The sequence below is a fragment of the Phlebotomus argentipes genome, unplaced genomic scaffold (genome assembly GCF_947086385.1).
Source record: "Phlebotomus argentipes unplaced genomic scaffold, Phlebotomus argentipes genome assembly contig_2, whole genome shotgun sequence".
In the NCBI taxonomy this organism is placed as follows: Eukaryota; Metazoa; Arthropoda; class Insecta; order Diptera; family Psychodidae; genus Phlebotomus; species Phlebotomus argentipes.
The window spans coordinates 8,839,567-8,859,005 of NW_026776162.1; the positions used below are offsets into that span (position 1 = coordinate 8,839,567).

A 19,439-nucleotide genomic window follows, 5' to 3' on the forward strand; every position below is an offset into this window, starting at 1 on the left:
GCTTGTCAATTACTTAGAGAAGTATTATTCAGCGATTTATGGTGAATTCTGAGAATTGTTTACCATTTTTCCATTCGGCAGCAGCGCTTGGCGCGCTTTTCTAAACTGTGTCTGAAATTTTCTATCAATATTAATTTAATAATTTGTTATGTATGCTCAAATGTTCAGCTTGAACAGCTTGATTATTCTTTTATCGCTTCCTTATCATTGATTAGAAAATCAATGCGGATTTCTCTGAGTGTTGAACTTGTGAGTTTTTGCTGGGAAATCTGGGAAGCATAAAAAGCTTGTAATGTAATTTACAGAGATTTATTGCGCACAAACTCGTGTCGCTTCAATCACGTCTCCATTCGAATTATCTAATGATCAACAGTCAGTGCAAAAAAGGCGCTAAAATGCCTCTTTTTCGAGCCTCTCACGGCAGCTTCGTGACGATCCAGGGCACGCGGCCGTAGCGCCGGTAGTGGTAGTAGTCGAAGGCGAGCTTGCCCAGGATCAGGACGATGAGGAAGGCCAGGATGCCGTTGAGCAGCTCGATGGGCTGCACTCTGTACTCGGACGGCAGCTTGCACACGTCGCCGCGATTGAGCGTGATCACGGACGTGCGGAAGTTGCCGTCGCCCTCGATGTACTTGCACGTGATGTTGCTGAAGTCCTTGATGATCGTGTGGTACTTCATTAGCAGCTCCTGGAAGTGCGGCGTGAACAGGCAGTCGCAGCGCCAGGGATTCTCGCTCAGGTGCAGCTTGATCGCCTGGTGATTCCGCTCCAGCGCATTGTCCAGGATGTGGCTGGAGAACTTGGTCAGTCGGTTGCCGCGCAGGCTGAACACGCGGAAGTTGTTCAGCCATCGCGACGCCTCCAGGAAGTCAATGGACTCGATCTGGTTGTAGTCCAGGAAGAGATCGTGAACTTCCAGGTAGATCGGATTCTTGCGCAGCACTTCCACGCTGCTGATCCGATTGTGCGTCATGTGCAGGATTGTGGTGTTCTTGGGCAGGAAGTCGGGCAGGTCCTGGAAGCCGCGATGGCTGCAGTTCACCGTGACCATCGGGATCAAGTACTCGCCGTCGTCGCTTGGGCGGATGTAGTGAAGGACGCAGGAGCAGTTCAGGATGTCCGGGTGGCTGCACTGCGTGCGCATCTGCATCTTGAAGTCCATCACGGCCAGCAGAGGCCGTCCGGAGTACTTGAAGTCCACGCAGCGCATCATGTCCTTGTCCGCCACGCGCTTTCCGCGCCCGTTTTCATCGTACGTCAGAAGCCACTTCATGTTCCGCGTGCAATTCCACTTGTTTCCTGCCATTGGACGGAAATTGGTCAGTTTTTCCGGTTTTCAAGTCTCCAAATAATCTTAATTGATAAGAATTCAAGAAATTTACACTTCGTTTCCCAACAATTTTATACGATTAATGCAAATTGTTAATTATTTAGCTAGTTTTATCTTTAAAAATAGCATTTTGTCTCTGAATCATGAACAGAATTTCGTTAATAAATTAGCAGAACATTTAGCTAGTAAATCCCGGTTTGATTCTGGACAGAATGTGTAGAAATCTATTCTAAAACAGCATTTTTGCAAATGTTTTTTACTTCTTACTTCTCTTCTGTCTTCTTTCCGATCAAAGACTAGGTTTTCAATATTTTTGATTCTAATCTTAAGTCTTGTTAGTCAGATTGAATTTTACGAATTTGATTCTTAATTCTGTCAAATTCTATTAAATTAAGAAACTATGAAGATTTTTTATTAGGTTCTTAACCGAATTTATCTTTCTATTAAACTAATTTTGAGCCAAAATCGAAAAGTTCTTTTCGATTTTTGAACTTAAGATCAAATGTTTCTTTTCTATGCAATTTTTAGAGTCTTCAAATGAAAATTTCACCCTTTAACTGGGATTCTAAGGTTGTTGCCTAGATTTTCCATCCTATGACAGCTAGACTAGCTGGCCTAGGCCTCAAAACCCTCAGAACTCACCTGAAAGATACATTTTCTTGAATCCACTGTTCAGGATCAGCGGTCCTTCCATGTGGTCCAGACAGTTTCCCCTCAAGTCCAAGTATCTGAGCGCGGGCAGCTTGCGGAAGAGCGTAGGACGGGTGTAGGCCATCGCCGTGTTGGTCACATTGACGACTTCCAGGTGCTTGAGCTCGGGAAAGTCGTTGCTGAAGTGCGTGAAGTTGCTGTAGTTGATCCGGAGCTTGCGCAGCTGCGTCATGTGGCGCAGGATGTGGAAGGGATCGAAGGTCTTGTTGGGGAAGCGGCAGATCCACATGTTCTCCACCATCTTCATCCGGATGTCGTTGATCCCCTCGAGATTTCCCGTGCAGTACGCCGAGATGCCGTAAAGTGAGCAATTGCTCTGCGAACTCGTGTGATTGTTCAGCGCGATCCATTCGTCACAGGAGTAGAATTGATTTAAGCTGCAAATTAAGCACCTTTTGTCAGCTGTTTTTCCTTTCGCGATTGTGGCGCGGAAAGTAGAACCAGAACATGGCTTTGCGCTAACGATTAATTGTTGTCTTTTTTTAGGCATTGAGTAAACATTGCTGATGAGAAGGTAAATAAAATGCTTTGGGAGGGGAAACTTTTCTCTCTCGCGCTCGCGATCTCGCCAAGGAAAATAATATTATATATATGGAAATGGGATTTTTCAAAAGGTGTTAATTGTCACACATCGCGTGTGATAATTTTCTGTATCTCTCAGAATTCTTGCACAGCCACAGAAACTTTATCAAACTCATTTCCCCAACAGACCCAATAAAGTTTAATTGTCACAGGAAAATGCACAATAAAGTGATAATATTTCTCTTGTTGTTACCTCAATGCAAAATCCACAGAGATAATAGTGAAGATTATTTCACGAAACCACATGACGGATGGCGAGATGCTCTTCACAGGCCCAGCATCTCGGATTGTCGTTGATCTACTGGCGCGTTCGGTGGCCAGAAACGTGGCGAAGGTGCGTAAATACGGCGCAGAGTCAATCTTCGCGCCAACAGACATGATAATAATGATAACGTCACCTCATTGCGATGGATTTTCCGCGCTCCGCAGGCGAAGTGGAGTTGAATGAAGGCAAATTTCACTGGTTTACATTACAATTTATTACTAATTTTGGTTAAATCTTGCAGACCAAGGGGGAGATATTGTGGCCGTTAAGCTCATGTTTGGGAAATTTGTGTTAGAAAATGTTTCAGTATTTGCAATATTCCCATCACACTTTGAATTTCTATTGATTTTTTCACTGATAACAAATCAATTCTTCTCCAGGCCTTCATTTCGGTAATTTTTATAGGTTATGTGACTTTATTTAAGACTAAATAACATTTCTAAAGATGAATTATTGCACTTGAAATGAAGATTTTCCTACTTATAAGTAGAATTTCGCATCTGCACTCAATGAAAATAATGATTTAAGCGCTAAAATCAAACATAACCTCAATTTTTATATTCTAATCGAGACTCTAATCGAGAATAAAGCCATAAAAACAGTTGAATTAGAAGAAAGAAAGTATAAAATATCATCTATAACCCTCAATTAGACAGTTTTCAGTTAGATTTGAGTTAGATTTGAGTTAGATTGCAGTCAGAATGCAGTCAAATGCTGCACTTTTGTAGATCTTCGCCACACTATCTCCCCCTTGATGCAGACGCGAAGCTCCAATTTGTCTGCAGACTCTTGAGAAAATACTATACATAAATACCCAGATAGAAGCTTGTACTGTGGCGAATTCGCTAGTGTTGATGAGCCTAATCGAAGGACTTCTGAGCCGTCGGGCTCTCGGGTTGTTCGGTGGTTCCTTGCAGGACCTTCTCGTTGGTCTCCACGTGCATGGACTTCTCGTACGCGCGCACGTCGTCCATCGTCATGTTGTACCACTCGTCGATCCACGTGAAGGCCTGGCGGTGGCCGAGCAGCAGGATGTCGCGGATGCACTTGTGGATGAAGTCCTCGACGCGCGTCTGCAGGCCCCAGACCTCGAAGGACGCGCTGACCAGCTTGTATGAACACATGATGGGCTTCTCGTGGTCCCGCCAGCCCTCGATCAGCGGCCCGCGGCCCGTCGCCGCCGACTTGAAGTGCTTCGGATCCTCCTCCAGCTTGTAGTGCTTCTGGTCGATCTCCTCGAAGGCGATGTCCAGGTGATCCACGCTCCGCTCCGCCAGCTTCTCGGGCGGCAGATTGAGGCAATTCTCAGTGGTTCCGTTGTTGTTCTCGTAGCGCGTCTGAATGGATATGCTGAACTTTGGTATGAAGGAACACTGCGAAGGACGAAAAGACTCAGTGAAGAAGTCGTATTTGATTAAATAGGGAACTGAGAGGCACTTTTGGACATGGATTTCTTACTTTAAAACCACATATTGACCCTAAAACAATTTTCCTTCCCTTCTTCATCGGGTTTTTGATAAATTTCAGCTTTTATTAGGCATTTTAGAGCATATTTCAATATTTTTTAAGCTTGAACAACGCTTAAAAATCCCAGAAACTCCGTTTTTAACCCGAGTTTTAGCCTTTTGTAATGCTTTTCAGTTATTTTCCTAAACTTTCATATCAGATTTAGTGATATATTCTGGAAATTCCATTGAAATATTTATTTATAAGTTTTCTAACGTTGCAGAGATTGAAGTTATCGACATTTACCGACACTTATCGACACGAATTTCATGTAAGTTCATTTTTTACACAATTTTTGGGGGAAAATAGGTCTAAAATGGATTAATTCGTTCTTAAACTGACGATTTTACTTATTTTTCACTCCAAAATTGAGGTTAAGAATGAGAATTCTTCACAATTCTTATCGATAAGTGTCGATCTTTTCAACGCACTGTTTTAATCTTGTATTATTGCAGGATTTTCATCAATTTCCAACAGTTTCAATTGCAATTGAGTGTCCAAAACTGCCTCCTCTTTCCCTTAAAGTATCAAATATCTCACCGTGTATTCTGTGATGGTGAAAGGATAGTAATTCCACGCTTTCTCCGTGATGTAGAAGACTCGCGGGCAGACAGCCTGAATCCAGTACGGAAGGCGACTGAAAAAGCACTTTAATTAGTCCATAATTCACTCAATGAGCTCAACATTTCCACTGCAATTACTTGGACAAGTGGACGCGCTTCTCTGTGAACTGTCCTTTGCCGTGCTCCTCGTCCTCGCACTCCGCATTCTCCACCACTTCCACTCCTTGTCCGCTGTCGGACTTCTCCAGGCTGTGCCGCGCAATCATGTACAGCTGCCCGATTTGGTACTGCGGAATAAGTTCAATTATGTAAAATGTTGCTTTTCTGATTCCTCGAGTCATCAGCTTTCCAACGGTACCTCACTTTTGCCCCTAAACCCTCAAGTTTTCCTTTTAGAGCCTATTTTCCATTGTCCCCCACTTTGTCGCACTTATGTGCTCATATCTCGCCCAATTTTCCACGGATTTCCCTCAAATTAGGCTCAAATGATAGCTATTGAAATTACCTACTACTTTCTAATACATCATGGGAATTTTAAATCACTCTTTGTTGCTCAAAAATGATCTTTTGTGAAGCACTAGGTAGAAAAATCAAATTTCTCCGAATCGAAAAGACTTTTCTGTTGGATTATTTCTCCTATGTGTAGAGCAATTTAGGGGATGCTTTTCCCCCATACATGCCAAAGTGATATTTCTTCTCTATCTGCTGGAAAAACAGGGTTTTTATGCTTCGCGCAACTGCCAAAAAATTGAAACATTCAAAAACAGTGACAGAAAAGTGTTAATTTGTGTAATCAACGGTTTATCTTGATGTGTGTGCAATAAAAAGTGTGTTATTTGACTAATTCACAACCTGCGGATTCTGACGGATGAATATCCTTTCCAAGGACGATTTATGGGAGGGAATTTGTATTGATTGATTGGATGCAATTTCTGGGCAGTTTTTGCCAGGAATTTGTGTCACGCGACGATTTTTATGCAATTTATTGTGCAGAAATGAGACACTGATTTCCGTCTGCATTATCTGTGTGTGATTTTTTATCAAGAAAATGTGTACACAAATATATTTGTCTCACCTCTTCAACACTGAGTGGCATACAAATTCGATACTCCTTGGTTAACACCATCACGAGAGTGACTTTGTCAGCTAATCTCAAGGGTTTTCCGGCTCAAATACGTGCAAAACACACCGCAAAAGTGCCGTGAAAATTTTCACACCGACAAATGTTCCTTCACGCACATGGGAAACCTGGGAAACAGACAGTTTTTTGTGCCCATCCAAGTGTCTAACATCGTGCGATGCGCGAAGTGTTGACGAAACTGACGAATGACGCACTTTGTGGAATAAATGTGGAACGCGCAAGAGAGGAAAAATGGAAGATTGACGTTCAGAGTATTTTTGTCCATTGGAGAGAAAGTTGGAAAAATTCGTACAAATTTGTGTGCATCGAAGAACTGCCACTTCAAAGCAATAGTGAGTATTTCCTGTGCCACCCAAAGGATCTGCAGAAGGAGCAGAATTGTGCCTGAAACTGCTGAATTTGCTCTACTGCGAAGTTGACCTTTGAGGAGGAAGTTCTCTCTGGCCACACAATAACACCTCAATTCCTCCTTTCAGGGGGATTTTGTGAGATGTTAAGGATCAGAATCAAAATGGGTCCATCGCGAAATAAGGAATGGAGCTGCTGTTTCGGTCTGCACGTTCGCACGGCGACAATTATCATTGGCGTTTGGCACTTGGTGAGTTGCATTATTCATTAACCCTTCAACGCGAACAACAAACTGCGCTGGGAAAGAGATAAATGAGTCCCTTTTGAGCACTTATGACACATTTCCTCAGCGCAAAAGACGATTTAGGGTCATTTTTCTGGTCAGGAAAGAATTTATTACCTATTTTTGGCAATATTTATTACTTATTTGCGGTTATTTTGGGTAAAAATAAGGTTTAAATCTAAGGGAAACAGCTTAATTGGTGACTAAACGAACAAATTAGTTCATAAAATGGGAATAACCACGAAAAAAGCCTCTAATTACAAAGTATTTCATAAATTAATCACAATTTCAACGTGAAACCGAGCGTGAAACACTTTCCGGAAATATCCGGAAGTGGAATTTCGTGATTTTCTGCAGTCGAATCATCAGAAATTTGCCATTGAATCCCTTTTTGCAACCCAAGAAGCACTTAACATCACATTATCAGTGAAGAAAAGCATCAAAATCAATAAAAATCCCTTTCCGGAAGGATAAAACTAACCTCACTTTTGTACATTCAATTTTAGGCTTTCAGGAAGACAATTTAAGGCTGTTTTCTTGTTGATTTCTCGTGTTAAGCTTAAATTTTGTGGTTTTAGTCACCTGAAAATACAGTTTAAATTTGATTTTCAGAAATTTTGAGGTTATATTTCAAGTTATAATGCGATTTTAGACTCAAAAGTGCTAAAAATCCTTTGAATTCATTGATTTGAATTGTATTTCTTTCCACAAAACCACATTCTTTTGCCACACAACAAAGGCAAATGTTAAATAAAAGCAAGAAAATGAATCTTTCTGCAGAAAATCTGTGACCAAATCGACGTTCAAGGGTTAAGCGAGTGTATTTTCTTTGTGTGCTGATGCATTCCAGATGGAAAGTACAAGGTTTTCTCTCTTGCAGTGCCTGAATCTGCTGTGTCTGGCCGTGCTGGCGGCGATCATGCGGAATCCCGTGATGATGCAGGAGTTGGAGAATGGCTATGAGGATGTGACGACGCTAGACGACGAGGCGCCCGCCTTGCCGACGCCGCTCAGCAAAATCGATCCTCCGTACGCTTTTCGCGATCACTCACTGACTTATCGTACGTTTTTAGTGCTAATTTCGCGCTCAAGGTGACGGATTTTAATGGCTTTTCCTTGTAGAAAATGTTGATATGGGCAGTTTTGTCTGCATTTGCATGGTCGCAATAACGCTGATGATGATCTTTGGCGCCATCAAGGGGAAACCCTCGCATTTGCTGCCCTTCCTCTGCCTGCAGCTCTTCGACTTTGCCATCACGATGTGAGTGTTGACGATTAAAGAGCTTCAAAGGCTCAGGTTTTGATCCAGCATTTGATTTTTGCAGCTTAACTGCCGCCGGATATTTGTGCTACTTGCGATCGATTCACCGTCTGATCGCCGAGAGCCACAAGTTCCCGTGGCGCGAGGAGCTGCTGAAGCTCAGCCCGCAGACGCTCAGCATTGTCGTCCTGGTGGCTTTCATCGGCGTGGTTCTGCTGAAAGCCTACGCCATCGGCATCGTGTGGCGATGCTACAAATATCTCACGATGCGGCAACACAATCTGCGCTCAATGCTGCCATATATCATTCCCGATGTCTCTCATCGCCAGGTAAATGAATTATGTGTTCTAGGCAGTTGTAGGCCGTCTTTTTCTCCTTCCAAAGCGTTAGATTTCTTCAAAATTCGCCCAAAAATGGCGGAATGGGCGGAATTATGAGTAGTTTTCAGTGTGCATGTTCAAAAAGAGCCTTGAAATCAGGTTAAGATGCATTCTGAGACCAATGATATATTCTAGAGAATTGTAGGCTGTGAAATCACCTTTCCAAAACGTCTTTAATATTAAAAATCCGCTGAAAAATGGCGCCAGTGTGAATATTTTTCCAAAGTAACGCAGAAAAAGAACTCTTCTGTCAAAAATGGATCATTAACTCCATCTTGCGGTCATTTTTTGACTCTAATATATTCTAGAAAGTTGTAGGCGATGAAGTTACCTTTCCAAATCTGTGCTAATTTTTGCAATCGATAAAGAACTTTAGAAAATATTGGCGAAAAAATAAAGGAAAAGAGCGTTTAAAATGACACTTTCCCAAACAAAATTCTCTCAGGACGCCAAAAACTGATCAAAAAGACTAAATAAATATTTAAATTATGTTTTTCTTTCGTTGAAATGCGAATTAAGGATAGAATGACTTTAAATTCATGGAAAATAGACGCAAATTGAGCTTAAATTACACAAATTTCACTGTTTTCCCACTGGAAATTCACGGAAATGTTTGTGTTTCTCTTGCAGGAGCGCGACTACAGCTCGCTGCTGCCGGACTATGACGAGGCGATCGCGCAGAGCATGAAGCAGGCGCCGCCGCCGTCCTATCAGGTGGCCATGGCCACGGCCACGCCCGCCAGTCCGGCGCTTGGCGCGTCGCATTCCGAGGAAGGCGCCGCCGCCGTGACGGTCCTGGCTGAGACGTCGGCGCCGCCGCCCTACATTCCCGCCGCGGTCACGGCCGCCGAGGTGACCGTGAACGGCGTCCCGGCCGAGGAGGGCGGCGCGCGGCCCAAAGAGCAGAACTAAGGGCGGATCTCCGAAGGGTGTTTTTGATTTTTGAGAAGTAGAATTCATTGATGTTATTATTGTGTGATTTGCAAAGACTACGCGTTAGTGTGGTTGAAACATTATTAAAGATATTGTGAATACCTAATTGCTATTTGGTTTGAGAGGAAAATCCACTTGACTATTCCAGAGATTCCAGAAAGTAGATTGATTAGAGAAAAACAAAAGAGAGAGAGTTGATAAAGTTATCAATTTTAGCCAAACAAGTCTCAATCCCAGTCTTGCAGAAAATTTTAACTAATATTTATGGAACATAAAGAATTTAGAAACAAGTACTAAAAAGAAATCCGAATATTTTACCCCTCAATTGTAGATTGATTATAAATATATATATATATGATAAATAATTAAACTTAGAGATATTTAATATATATTTTATTTCTCTATTCCAAATGAAAATGAAAAACACATAAATTAATCGTAAATCATTGAAAGATTCTATGAACTTTGTAGCGTTCAAAGGTAAAAATTATCACTTTATGTTTAGTCGATGTGGCACTAATGGAAAATATACTTTTTTTTTTAACCCAAAACTGCGTTTCATTTAACACTAGAATTGCCCTTGTGAAGCAATAATGTGACACTTTAAAGGCATTTTTCATCGCTTTTTAGACTCTTTTAACTGTTTCTCATACTGTTTTGCCTTCCGGAAAAGCTTTGAAACATTCTGACCAAATTGTGAGGTTAGGAATTCGGCTTGAAAATCCTTTTTGGACTAATTTAGATCTTTTCAAACCTGGAAAAGAGTTGAATTTATCACTTTAAAGCAAAAACTGCGGAAATTACTAAACAAAGAAGCATTCTTCTAGACTGAAATTTGATTTTTTGAGGTTATGATCGACTTTAAAGCAGTTTCTCAGTTAATATCAAGTGTTTTTCGATCAAAATGCTCCATTCTGTGGGGAAAAAGAGAAATAATCCCAGCTTAATCACAAATTTGACCACTTTGAGAGTTATTAAATCGACAAAATCTGTTTTAAATCAATCACATAACCTAGAAAAGCAATAAAATGTATTTAATCTAAGTAAAATTATGCAGAAAATGCCTAAATTAGTTGAAATTGAAGCTTTTGTTATGCAAATTTTGTAAATATTTAGCCATTTTCAATTCCCAAACACTTCCACAAAAGCTGTACACCACTTCCGACCGTAATATCTGCCCCTTGTGATGATTAAAGAACTGTAATTGCAGGAAATATTTGGCATTTTTGAGTGGAATTCAAAGGTCAATTTCACTCAAGTGACAAAAGAAAGAATTCAGCATGAAAAGCTCATCATTCTCACGCATGAATCACGAAGAAGACTTGCATTTGGACTCTCTTTGTCAGCAAAAATCCAAGGGGGAGATAATAATGCCTTAAATTTGTTCACCACTTCCATAAACTTCCAAATTTACCTCACACTTCTAGAACTAGAAGTTTTAGACGGTTTTCACATGAATTTCCAAACTATAATGAATCTCTTAAGTTTCCTTTCGATATTTCTCTAAGAAGCGATTCAAAAACGCATTTTTGAACATGTTTTCTGACCATAACCTCAAAATATAACTAAGAGATCTTAAGAATCTCCATTTCAAAATATTCGAGATCGCAAAACGATCTGGTTATGATTTGCCAATGAACTTAAAACTGCTGATTCAGAGTCAAAATGGTCTACAGAAGTTTTCAAATTGAACATTTTTCAAGTCTAAATGATTATTTTTCAGGTTATGTTTGAGTTCAAGAAATATGCATTATTTCTTGACATCAAAGGTTCAGAAAAACTACTGTTTATTGCATGTAAATGCTTAATTCTGCCAATGAATAGCGATCTCTTTGACTTGAACATAAGAATTGTTAGGCTAGAATGTGAATTATTCACTAAATCTCTTCTTGTTCGTTACATAACCTAGAAAAAAAGATTTTTATGATTGATTTTGCGTGAAAATCGGAGGAAATCCGTAGAATTTACATCATTTGTTAGTAAAATAAGCACTCAGGCAAGGAATACTTTAAGCTTTCGAACATTTCCACTACAAAAGTACTTCTTCTGAGCTGTACACCACTTCTGACTATATTATCTCCCCCTTGCAAAAATCTGTGGTTTATTAAGTTTAGCACAAAAGTAAATAAATTTCAATGTAGATTTGAATCTGATGATTCAACAGATTGAATGCATAGAAATGTTCTCATTCGAGAGCCAAAAAACACACTTATTTTTTTTAGTAAATGATTGTCTTTATTGACTAGGAATTTAATTCTCTTCATCTCAGCGTCAATATTTGTCATATTGGCACAAAAACTTTGTCATCTAAACCAGCACTAGTTATTATCTATCTAAGAAGATTGTATGGTTTGTTTTTTTGTAGAAAAGTGTGCGTTAGAACGCCCCCTGGCGGCTCCCTAGAGGAGCGTGCAGAGGCGTTGGCTCACGCGAGGCTTCTGCTCCACCGCGCGCACGGCCTCCGTGAACACGCTGTCCAGGTTCTTGTTCTTCTTGGCGCTGCACTCGATGAACGAGTACGCGCGGATCTTCGACTTCAGCTTCTTGCCGTCCGCGAACGTGAGGAACTTCTCCGAGCCCGGCGTCCGCAAGTCCATTTTGGTTCCTGCAAAGCGGACGGAAAAGAGGCGTTGAGAGTCGCGCGCTTGGCTTGAATTGCTGAGCGTCAGTTACCAATTAATACTATGGGCACGCTTGGCGAGTAGTGTCGGATTTCCGGATACCACTTGGACATCACGTTCTCATAGCTCGTGCGTCCCTCTATAGAGTAGCATAGCAGGAAGCAGTCCGTCTGCAAAGGCACACAATTCAGTCATTAAATAACCTGATTTCGGGTGATTAAAGAGATATTTTGAGGTTATGTAGTTGTTTAAAGATAGATTCAGTTATTTATTGATTATTAGCAGAATATTGAGCATTTGTGCTTGATTAAAAAAGCGATTTTAGAGCCTTTGCGGTAAGAAATAGTGCTGAAATCAAACATAACCTCAAAAAATTACTTTAAATCCTGATTTATGTTCTTTCTAAGCTTATTAACAAGTTGTAATATACGTGGATTCCATCTAAATTTGCTCTTAAAGGGTGTGAATTGAATTCTCTTTGATTTACTTGAAAATCTCTCAATGATATTTGAGGTTATGTCCGAAAAAGATACGAAAAACAGCGATTTTAACCATATTCTTTCAAAAACATAACCTAGAAGCTAGTTTTTAAGATGTTTAGATTAGAAATGATAAGAAATTTGATTCAAAAACTCATTTTATCACTATTATTCTGATTCATAACCTCACAATTTATAGGAAAACTCCCACTGAGCAGTTCAAAAACGGCAAAATAAGTCTAGAAATGGCAGAAAATGCGGGAAATCTTGTGTTTTAGACACTGAATCTGGCTGATGTCTTGAGAATTGACTTACATTCGGGTAGCTAAGCGGCCGCAGTCTCTCGTAGTCCTCCTGACCAGCTGTGTCCCAGAGCGTGAGGCTGTACATTTTGCCGTCCACTTCCAGATTGCAAGCGTGGTTGTCGAAGACGGTCGGCACATATTCCACCGGAAACTCGTTCTGCGTGTAGGTTATTAGGAGACAAGTTTTTCCCACCATTCCATCGCCGACCGTTGTGATCTTCAGAGGTCGCAAATTCGTTGCCATTTCTTAAGCTTTCACCTGTTCTCTCAAACCTGTGCAGTGTGACAAAATGCCATCAGTTGCGAAATGTAGTTCATCGTGGGGAAAATATTGCAATAAATCTGACTTCTGAAGCCAACAATTAAAGGAAAATATGTCATGAAGGATTGAATTTGGAGAACAAACACACACACGCGAGCGCGGAAAAAGCGGCGAGTGTGATTGAGATAAGAGGCGCGCAAAGAAAGCGAGAAAATACTGATAAAACAGCGTGTTTCCAAGAAGAATTCGTCTGATAAATTCGTGTGTTGGGGTTTGTGGGGTGGAAAAATTACAACTCACTCTCTCTCTCTCTCTTTGGGGGAAAAATGTGGGGATAAAGACACTTGTTTGGCGTGGTGACCTTTAATATCGTGTGAATTTGGAGAGAATGCACACTTTAGCACACTTTCCACTCCAACCAATACGCCGAGATAATAGTTGGCGCTGATAACGACAAATCAGCCCCGATATGGCGCTCGATAGGGTGTCGAAGAGCCTTAGGTAACGACTGCAGCGCTCGAGTCACACTTCTTAGTCACAGTCAATGAAGATGCACGAAGTGCCGCTGGTAATAGAATTAATTGGACTCTTCTGGCTCTGGCTATTAACCTCAGGCGCTTAATTGGTAAATTAAGGGAAGTGTCAGAAGCGAAGGAATCCACAATATTCGCGCATTCAATGCTTAAATGCGTTAGAGACGGAATTTTGCAACTAAAACGATCAAATAACTTAAAATTGACCCGATATTAACCAATTATCGACCATTAATGATGAGAATCTTAAAACAAAGTGTTGCAAACTACTCCATAAGTAAGGAAAGTAGTGGAAATTTCACATGATTTTCATGATTAAAAGAGTGTCACAAGACAAAGACAAACTTTTATCTATTCTTCACTGAGAAAACGTATAAAAAGACGTTATTTTATAGTCGTGACAAATTCCTAAAACCACAAATATGAATCAGAACATAAATAATCTATCGCTGGAACGTGCTTAAGCTGCACTATTTGATTTCTCTTCACCAGAATTCAACAGTTAATTGATAAGCTGAAGCATAAATTCAATAGTCATCAAATTGACCCCCAAATAACGTCTTAGCGACTTGATTTTGGCACACAGAATATTCTTAAGCCGATCAGTTGCAGTGTGGCTCTTCTTTTTGGGGGAAAGTCAGCGAGTCTTGTGTGTAATTCTTCATCTCCACAGTGTGAAGAGAATTTGTCCGATAAGAATTTCCTCTACTGATTCACACTTTTCTCCAACTCTTGCCTCATCGTTGTCTCGCATTGAACTTAATTTTCCACTGGGTTGAAACACTGTTGAGCGCGCGATGATGACACATTAGACACGACATCGCAAGACGAATTTAACACATTCACGCGCTGTCGTCTTTTTTTTTATAATTGTGTGTCTCAATATCCAGGTATTTTGTGGGTGAGAAGATATAGAAGACACTGTCACTGAGACTTACTAATTTGCTTTCTAATTGGCACTGCACATGCCAGATGAGACGTGCACGTCCATGCAAACTGTGAGGCAATTGCGCTAAAGTCCTATTGCTACTAATTGGCGCACTTGGCTGTCTTGCAGCACATGTTCCTCCAGCCACGAATCCCACCAGACGCGCCACACATCAACCAGAGACTGGCGAATGGATGCTTATGGCCGCGATGCCTCGGATTCCGGACTTGAGGCGTCAGTGTGAGTCTCTTGTTGTACATGTTACACATACTAATTGGCTGGCGCGATGAGCAATATTGGAGTTGTACTACTCAAAAACTCCATACACAAATTGATGAGGAATTTTTCTGGCTTAATTACAACAGCACAACAGCACTGAGAGTCTGGGCGACACCCAGAATCATCGCTTAGAACACAACAAGGGACAAATAAGCCTGACACTTCCAGAATCTTGACTTTTTTGGGGTCTTTACTCATCAATCTTCACGTTGTAATTAATTTTTTAGAGTTTCTGTTCTGTTTTCTAATCATAACCTCAAAATGGCTAAGTTTACAGGACTTTTAGGATCAAATCAACTCCTACAATTGAATAATGAACTCAAAATGGGTGATTTTAAGGCTTAAATTCATGAAAACCGACCAGAAATATTCTAAAATAAACATTTACTTCGTCAGGCATATTGTTTATTTGAGGTTATGTTAGATCTCAGCTTAATTTGTAGTATTTTTTGACTGTGAAAGTCATGAATTGCTATCTTTTTGACTTGAAAATGCTTGATCCTGGGTTAAATACGATTTAAATATAAGAATTGATGTGCTAGAAGACGAATTTTCACTAAATCTATATCGAAAAAGAATACATAACCTAGAAAAGAATTATTATGATTTTTTCCGAAGTTATTTGCATATTTTATTAAAAATTAACTTTTAAATCCATGAAATCTTCCAGAAATATTGATAAACAAACATTTTCTTCATCAAGAAGATTGTTTATTTAAGGTTATGTTAGATTTCACCATAATTTTTAGTGATATTTGACTGCAAAAAGCATCAATTGCGATCTTTTTGACTTGAAAATGCTTGATCCTGTGTTAAATACAATTAAAATAAAAGAATTGGTGTGCTAGAAGACGAATTTTCACTAAATCTGTGTCAAAATAAAGCACATAACCTAGAAAAGAATTATTATGATTTTATGATTTTTTTTTCTGCAGCTGTTTACATGTTTTATTAGAAAGAAACTTCTAAATCCATGAAATCTTCCAGAATTATTTATTAAATAAACATTTTCTTTATCAGGAATATTGTTTATTTGAGGTTATGTTAGATCTCAGCATGATTTTTAGTGCTTTTTGACTGTAAAAGTCAAGAATTGTGATCTTTTCAATATGCAAACGCCTAATTTTGCCTTAAATATAATAATTGCTAAGCTGGAAGATGAATATTCTTTAAATCCACACCAAAATAAGGCACATAACCTCAAAAAGCACTTTCTTGTTAGGCAAGAAACACTCAGAAAGTCAATACTGCGAATATTTGAACACTTTTATCTCCCCCTTGGCGGAAAGGCAGTGTAAAATCTTCACACTTGCTTCCACTCTTCTGCAGCTTCTTCAGCATGACGAGGGTGAGCCAAACAATCGCCCTCATCCATTAATCAAGTGTTTATTTAATCCCATGAAATTCTATAATTAGAATGTTTGTCCGAATCGGCAAAATAATTTAACGTTGAGCAGCACACAAAAAAGGGCCGCGAAGGCCGCGCCAGAACGAGCATAAACTCGGATGTGCTATAACAGCATAAAGAGGCGCGCAATGTTGGCCGCTAGAGGGTGTCGCGAGGCGCGCATTGCATACTTTTTTGACATATCGAAAGCCTGCTCGGTTTTTGTGATTGATTTTATTCCAAATCCGCGCAGTCCTAATGCAATTTGCATTTGTGGCCGCCGCGAAGAGTGGTTGAGTGGCGGAATTGGTGGCAAAGTGATGTGCAAGAGGCTGAGGATTCGCCATTGAGCAAATGGTGGCGACGAGAGTGAGTGCAGAATGACGAGAAGCGTGAGAACATTGTGCTGTTTTTTCCTCCGCGGACGCCATTGAGAAGTGTGTGTGCAGAAGTCGGTTAATTGTCCTCAGCAGTGAAAAAAAACGGTGGAAATTGAGGCGTGCATGATGAAAACCAAGCTGGTTTCGCTGCTCTGGCGAGGATCAGCCTCGGTTGATCCGCGCTTCTCCGCCCCGATGCTCAAGTGGTCGATTCAGGACATCATCAACAGAGAGATTTTCATTCGGGTAATTGTTTTGAAATATATGTGCGCCAAGCACTGTACATAGCATGGTAAATTAATTTAACGTAAATTGTAATTACTCGAGTCTCGCGCGTCACTTGAATATTCATAATAATATGGATTTTATTTGTCATGCACGAAATGAAGGCAAAAGTGTGCTGGGATGAGGTTTTATTGTCGTTCTGAATGACGAGCACAGGATGAACACAAAAATTCTCATTCTCTCTCTGGCTGAATATTTGCAGAGTGTGCAGTTTTTTTTTCAGCACAGGAAAAACCGGATAAACAGAGTTTAGAGTTAAGCAAATATTTACTTTGCACGACTAGAATTATCCAGATTCTGTTTGTGATTAAGAAGATGTGAAGAGCAAAAAAAAATCAATGAAATCAAAAGGTGCAAAAGATTCGGTTGAGGGGAGCGTAAATCGTGAAATTCGGTCCATTTGGCGCCATTTTCAATATGTCAGAAATGTCCTTTTTCAAATTAGCTCAGATTCTACTGAAGGAATCAAGCTTAATTTTTGGTATTTTGTAGATAGAATTGAAGACTTTCCAACGACACCCAGACTTAAGGTCTAGGGCTCTTTAATCCTAGATATTAAACCTATTAAAAATCAAATTATAAGTCTAGAAATAATCAAGACTCAATTTTAAATCAATTTTGTCTAATTTCTTTGATTTTGATAGAGAAAAAATTTTTCAAAATAATATCTTTAATAAAACTTGTTTTTTAAAAAAATGTTTATCATACTTAAAAATAAAAAAATTACAAATAGCAGAAAATATTGGCAAATTTCACATTTTTGCAGGATGAAATACAATTTTCCAAACAATTTTTTAAGATAATATTTTTTATTGTAAAATATAAGGAATAAAATTAAATTATGCTCTAAAAACTCAAAATTCTGTCTTTGAAGCTCAGAACATTTTCTACAGTCAAATTTACTGGACAAATCAATTTTTCTTGGGTTCTTAGCATTAAATCAAGTCAAATTTATTAATTAATGCTTGAAAAATTGCGTTTTTCACACTTTTTTCATGGGCTTAAATTAGAAAATTGTGCTCTTAAAGCTCTATTTAGCACGCAAACTGAACTGTGAGTGTTCTCAACTGCATTGTTTCTCCCGACAGCTTTCCATGGGAATCGAGAGCGGCTGCCTGGAGACGTTCAATTCGGATTTCGAGCTGCAATTCAAGCACCAGGTGAAGCACATCATCGGCATGTGCAAGTAATGATTTCTCACACATCTCTCGGCTCAATGCTAATGTTGTCGGTCGTTTGCAGAATGCTCCGCAAGCCGGACGGTCGCAGCAAGTACTTTGAGATTGGCATTGTGCAGGCGAAAAGCAGTGGAAACTTCATGGAACTGATTGGCACGATAAATGGATTTTTGTACCTCTTGAAAGATCCGGGCGATCCGCTGATTCATATCCACTTGTACGAGTCCGAGTCGATGGAAGAGGTGAGAAATCTTGTTTCCTTACATAATTCTGTTGTCTTTTCCACTGTGATTTTCCAACTGCAGCTCTTCCTCTTCGGCTTAATTGAATATTTCTCTTTTTGACAAAACCCAAGGGTTTCTCAAGACAGGAATGGACGAATCATTTCAGCTGTTTCAGTTGGAATATTAAAGAATATCCAGGAATGAGTGGAAATATAAGTGAAAATTCCATGAAATTGATTGTTAAGCATATTTTTTAAATTTGTGAAGCCAAAATTGAAGCATTTACATTGAAAGTATTCAGATTTTGCAAGATTTATGACGAATAATTATTTACTGAGAGGCGTTAAAACTCCTCAAATTAGTCAATTGGTTAAATTATGGTATGAAAAAAGAGACAAAACAGGAAAATATGTGAAAAAAAATTTATCGTCAGCTGGATTCGAACTCATGACGGAAAGTCTGCGAAGGAAAAGGACGCGAAATTGCGATATTAACAGCTTTCCCAACGACTTTTGTGGAGAACGAAGAGTTTCAAGAGTTTTTATGACAAGTTTCAAGACCAAAAATTCACATAAAAGTGCTGAAAAGAGTGGGAAAATCTTTCTGTCTCTAATGGTGAAAACACAGCATTTTGCTCATACCATCTCGGCTCGGTCCCGTCAGATTCCCTTCAGAATTTTGGTCTGCAGATCAACTTTTGGCGCCTTCACACAATCTGATTTTCTCCACAATTATGGTTCATTATGGACGAAATGAATTAATTTTTGAGTTTTTTCCACAATATAAATTCATTTCATTGACGATTTTCTCGATTTTCCATATGAAATTTGTCTATTTTGACCATTTTGACAGCAAGCGCATTGTCAGACACGTCAAAGTCAAATTCAGCGCGGGTTGCCCAACGTAAAATCTGCAGGCACACACTCGACATAGAAATGTCGTGAGCAGGAAGGAAAATATACGATTCGCGTGGGGAAGAAAGAGATGAACTAAAACAATTGTCCAATGACAAAAGCTGTAATACCATAAGAAAAAACAATTTCGAGCATCAGATTGGGTTATTAGAGATAATTCTTTGAGAAATTGAGGGAAAAATGTTGATATAAAGCGATAAAGTGAAGGAAAATTCACGAAAAAGGAAAGAAAAGTGAAAAAGATCTGCAGAAAACACGCAACTGAAGGAGAATCGAACCCGCGACACTTCAAGATCTTGTGCTAAATTCTCTTATGTGGAAGAGATTTGCGCTGGAATTTGTGCAAAAGTCTTTCTATCTA

The 19,439-nt window shown here is 39.7% G+C and overlaps 5 protein-coding genes across 7 annotated transcripts; 2 read left to right on the plus strand and 3 right to left on the minus strand.

Moving 5' to 3' along the window:
* Window positions 1–346: 346 nt before the first annotated feature.
* On the minus strand, window positions 347–3,788 carry LOC132264748 (protein singed wings 2). The gene is made up of 4 exons (XM_059765047.1): window positions 3,703–3,788; window positions 2,817–3,083; window positions 1,973–2,418; window positions 347–1,299 (listed from the first exon to the last, which is right to left on the minus strand). The coding sequence occupies exons 2-4, from the start codon at window positions 2,999–3,001 to the stop codon at window positions 416–418; spliced, it is 1,515 nt and encodes a 504-aa protein (XP_059621030.1). The 5' UTR covers window positions 3,002–3,083; window positions 3,703–3,788; the 3' UTR covers window positions 347–415.
* LOC132264750 (cytoplasmic phosphatidylinositol transfer protein 1) lies at window positions 2,984–6,149 on the minus strand. Of its 2 annotated transcripts, XM_059765051.1 has the most exons (5): window positions 6,033–6,149; window positions 5,096–5,244; window positions 4,935–5,031; window positions 3,703–4,261; window positions 2,984–3,083 (listed from the first exon to the last, which is right to left on the minus strand). In XM_059765051.1, exons 1-4 carry the CDS (start codon window positions 6,081–6,083, stop codon window positions 3,749–3,751), a joined length of 810 nt encoding a protein of 269 aa, XP_059621034.1. In that variant the 5' UTR covers window positions 6,084–6,149; the 3' UTR covers window positions 2,984–3,083; window positions 3,703–3,748. The 2 variants fall into 2 exon arrangements, with proteins under 2 accessions (XP_059621034.1, XP_059621033.1); XM_059765050.1 differs by having other exon boundaries at window positions 3,049–4,261.
* A 101-nt stretch (window positions 6,150–6,250) lies between these two features.
* LOC132264749 (lysosomal-associated transmembrane protein 4B) lies at window positions 6,251–9,488 on the plus strand. The gene is made up of 6 exons (XM_059765048.1): window positions 6,251–6,430; window positions 6,575–6,696; window positions 7,610–7,790; window positions 7,852–7,990; window positions 8,055–8,319; window positions 9,001–9,488. The coding sequence occupies exons 1-6, from the start codon at window positions 6,256–6,258 to the stop codon at window positions 9,280–9,282; spliced, it is 1,164 nt and encodes a 387-aa protein (XP_059621031.1). The 5' UTR covers window positions 6,251–6,255; the 3' UTR covers window positions 9,283–9,488.
* Window positions 9,489–11,540: 2,052 nt separating this feature from the next.
* Window positions 11,541–14,616, minus strand: LOC132264022 (ras-like GTP-binding protein RhoL). 2 transcript variants are annotated; one of them, XM_059764073.1, is made up of 4 exons: window positions 14,442–14,616; window positions 12,719–12,981; window positions 11,977–12,094; window positions 11,541–11,908 (listed from the first exon to the last, which is right to left on the minus strand). In XM_059764073.1, the coding sequence occupies exons 2-4, from the start codon at window positions 12,950–12,952 to the stop codon at window positions 11,703–11,705; spliced, it is 558 nt and encodes a 185-aa protein (XP_059620056.1). In that variant the 5' UTR covers window positions 12,953–12,981; window positions 14,442–14,616; the 3' UTR covers window positions 11,541–11,702. The 2 variants fall into 2 exon arrangements, with proteins under 2 accessions (XP_059620056.1, XP_059620063.1); XM_059764080.1 differs by lacking the exon at window positions 14,442–14,616 and adding an exon at window positions 13,271–13,673.
* A 1,697-nt stretch (window positions 14,617–16,313) lies between these two features.
* On the plus strand, window positions 16,314–18,357 carry LOC132263053 (uncharacterized). Its single transcript, XM_059762620.1, has 4 exons — window positions 16,314–16,723; window positions 17,851–17,948; window positions 18,005–18,182; window positions 18,246–18,357. The coding sequence occupies exons 1-4, from the start codon at window positions 16,601–16,603 to the stop codon at window positions 18,282–18,284; spliced, it is 438 nt and encodes a 145-aa protein (XP_059618603.1). The 5' UTR covers window positions 16,314–16,600; the 3' UTR covers window positions 18,285–18,357.
* The last annotated feature ends 1,082 nt before the right edge of the window (window positions 18,358–19,439 follow it).

Bases quoted from the DNA above. Each gene is read 5' to 3' on its own strand.
- LOC132264748 (XM_059765047.1), bottom strand. From the start codon at position 3,001: ATGTCTGTTGGCGCGAAGATTGACTCTGCGCCGTATTTACGCACCTTC. The intron at 2,419-2,816 runs GTAACAACAAGA...CTTAATTTGCAG, and splicing joins TCTGTGGATTTTGCATTGAG to CTTAAATCAATTCTACTCCT. The intron at 1,300-1,972 runs GTGAGTTCTGAG...GTCCAATGGCAG, and splicing joins CAAGAAAATGTATCTTTCAG to GAAACAAGTGGAATTGCACG.
- LOC132263053 (XM_059762620.1), top strand. From the start codon at position 16,601: ATGATGAAAACCAAGCTGGTTTCGCTGCTCTGGCGAGGATCAGCCTCG. The intron at 16,724-17,850 runs GTAATTGTTTTG...TTCTCCCGACAG, and splicing joins ACAGAGAGATTTTCATTCGG to CTTTCCATGGGAATCGAGAG. The intron at 18,183-18,245 runs GTGAGAAATCTT...TTCCAACTGCAG, and splicing joins AGTCCGAGTCGATGGAAGAG to CTCTTCCTCTTCGGCTTAAT.
- LOC132264749 (XM_059765048.1), top strand. From the start codon at position 6,256: ATGCGCGAAGTGTTGACGAAACTGACGAATGACGCACTTTGTGGAATA. The intron at 6,431-6,574 runs GTGAGTATTTCC...TCCTCCTTTCAG, and splicing joins ACTGCCACTTCAAAGCAATA to GGGGATTTTGTGAGATGTTA. The intron at 7,991-8,054 runs GTGAGTGTTGAC...TGATTTTTGCAG, and splicing joins TTCGACTTTGCCATCACGAT to CTTAACTGCCGCCGGATATT.
- LOC132264750 (XM_059765051.1), bottom strand. From the start codon at position 6,083: ATGGTGTTAACCAAGGAGTATCGAATTTGTATGCCACTCAGTGTTGAA. The intron at 5,032-5,095 runs GTAATTGCAGTG...GTGCTTTTTCAG, and splicing joins AAGCGCGTCCACTTGTCCAA to TCGCCTTCCGTACTGGATTC. The intron at 4,262-4,934 runs GTGAGATATTTG...CGTCCTTCGCAG, and splicing joins TCACCATCACAGAATACACG to TGTTCCTTCATACCAAAGTT.
- LOC132264022 (XM_059764073.1), bottom strand. From the start codon at position 12,952: ATGGCAACGAATTTGCGACCTCTGAAGATCACAACGGTCGGCGATGGA. The intron at 12,095-12,718 runs GTAAGTCAATTC...GTGCCTTTGCAG, and splicing joins GGCCGCTTAGCTACCCGAAT to ACGGACTGCTTCCTGCTATG. The intron at 11,909-11,976 runs GTAACTGACGCT...TCCGCTTTGCAG, and splicing joins CGTGCCCATAGTATTAATTG to GAACCAAAATGGACTTGCGG.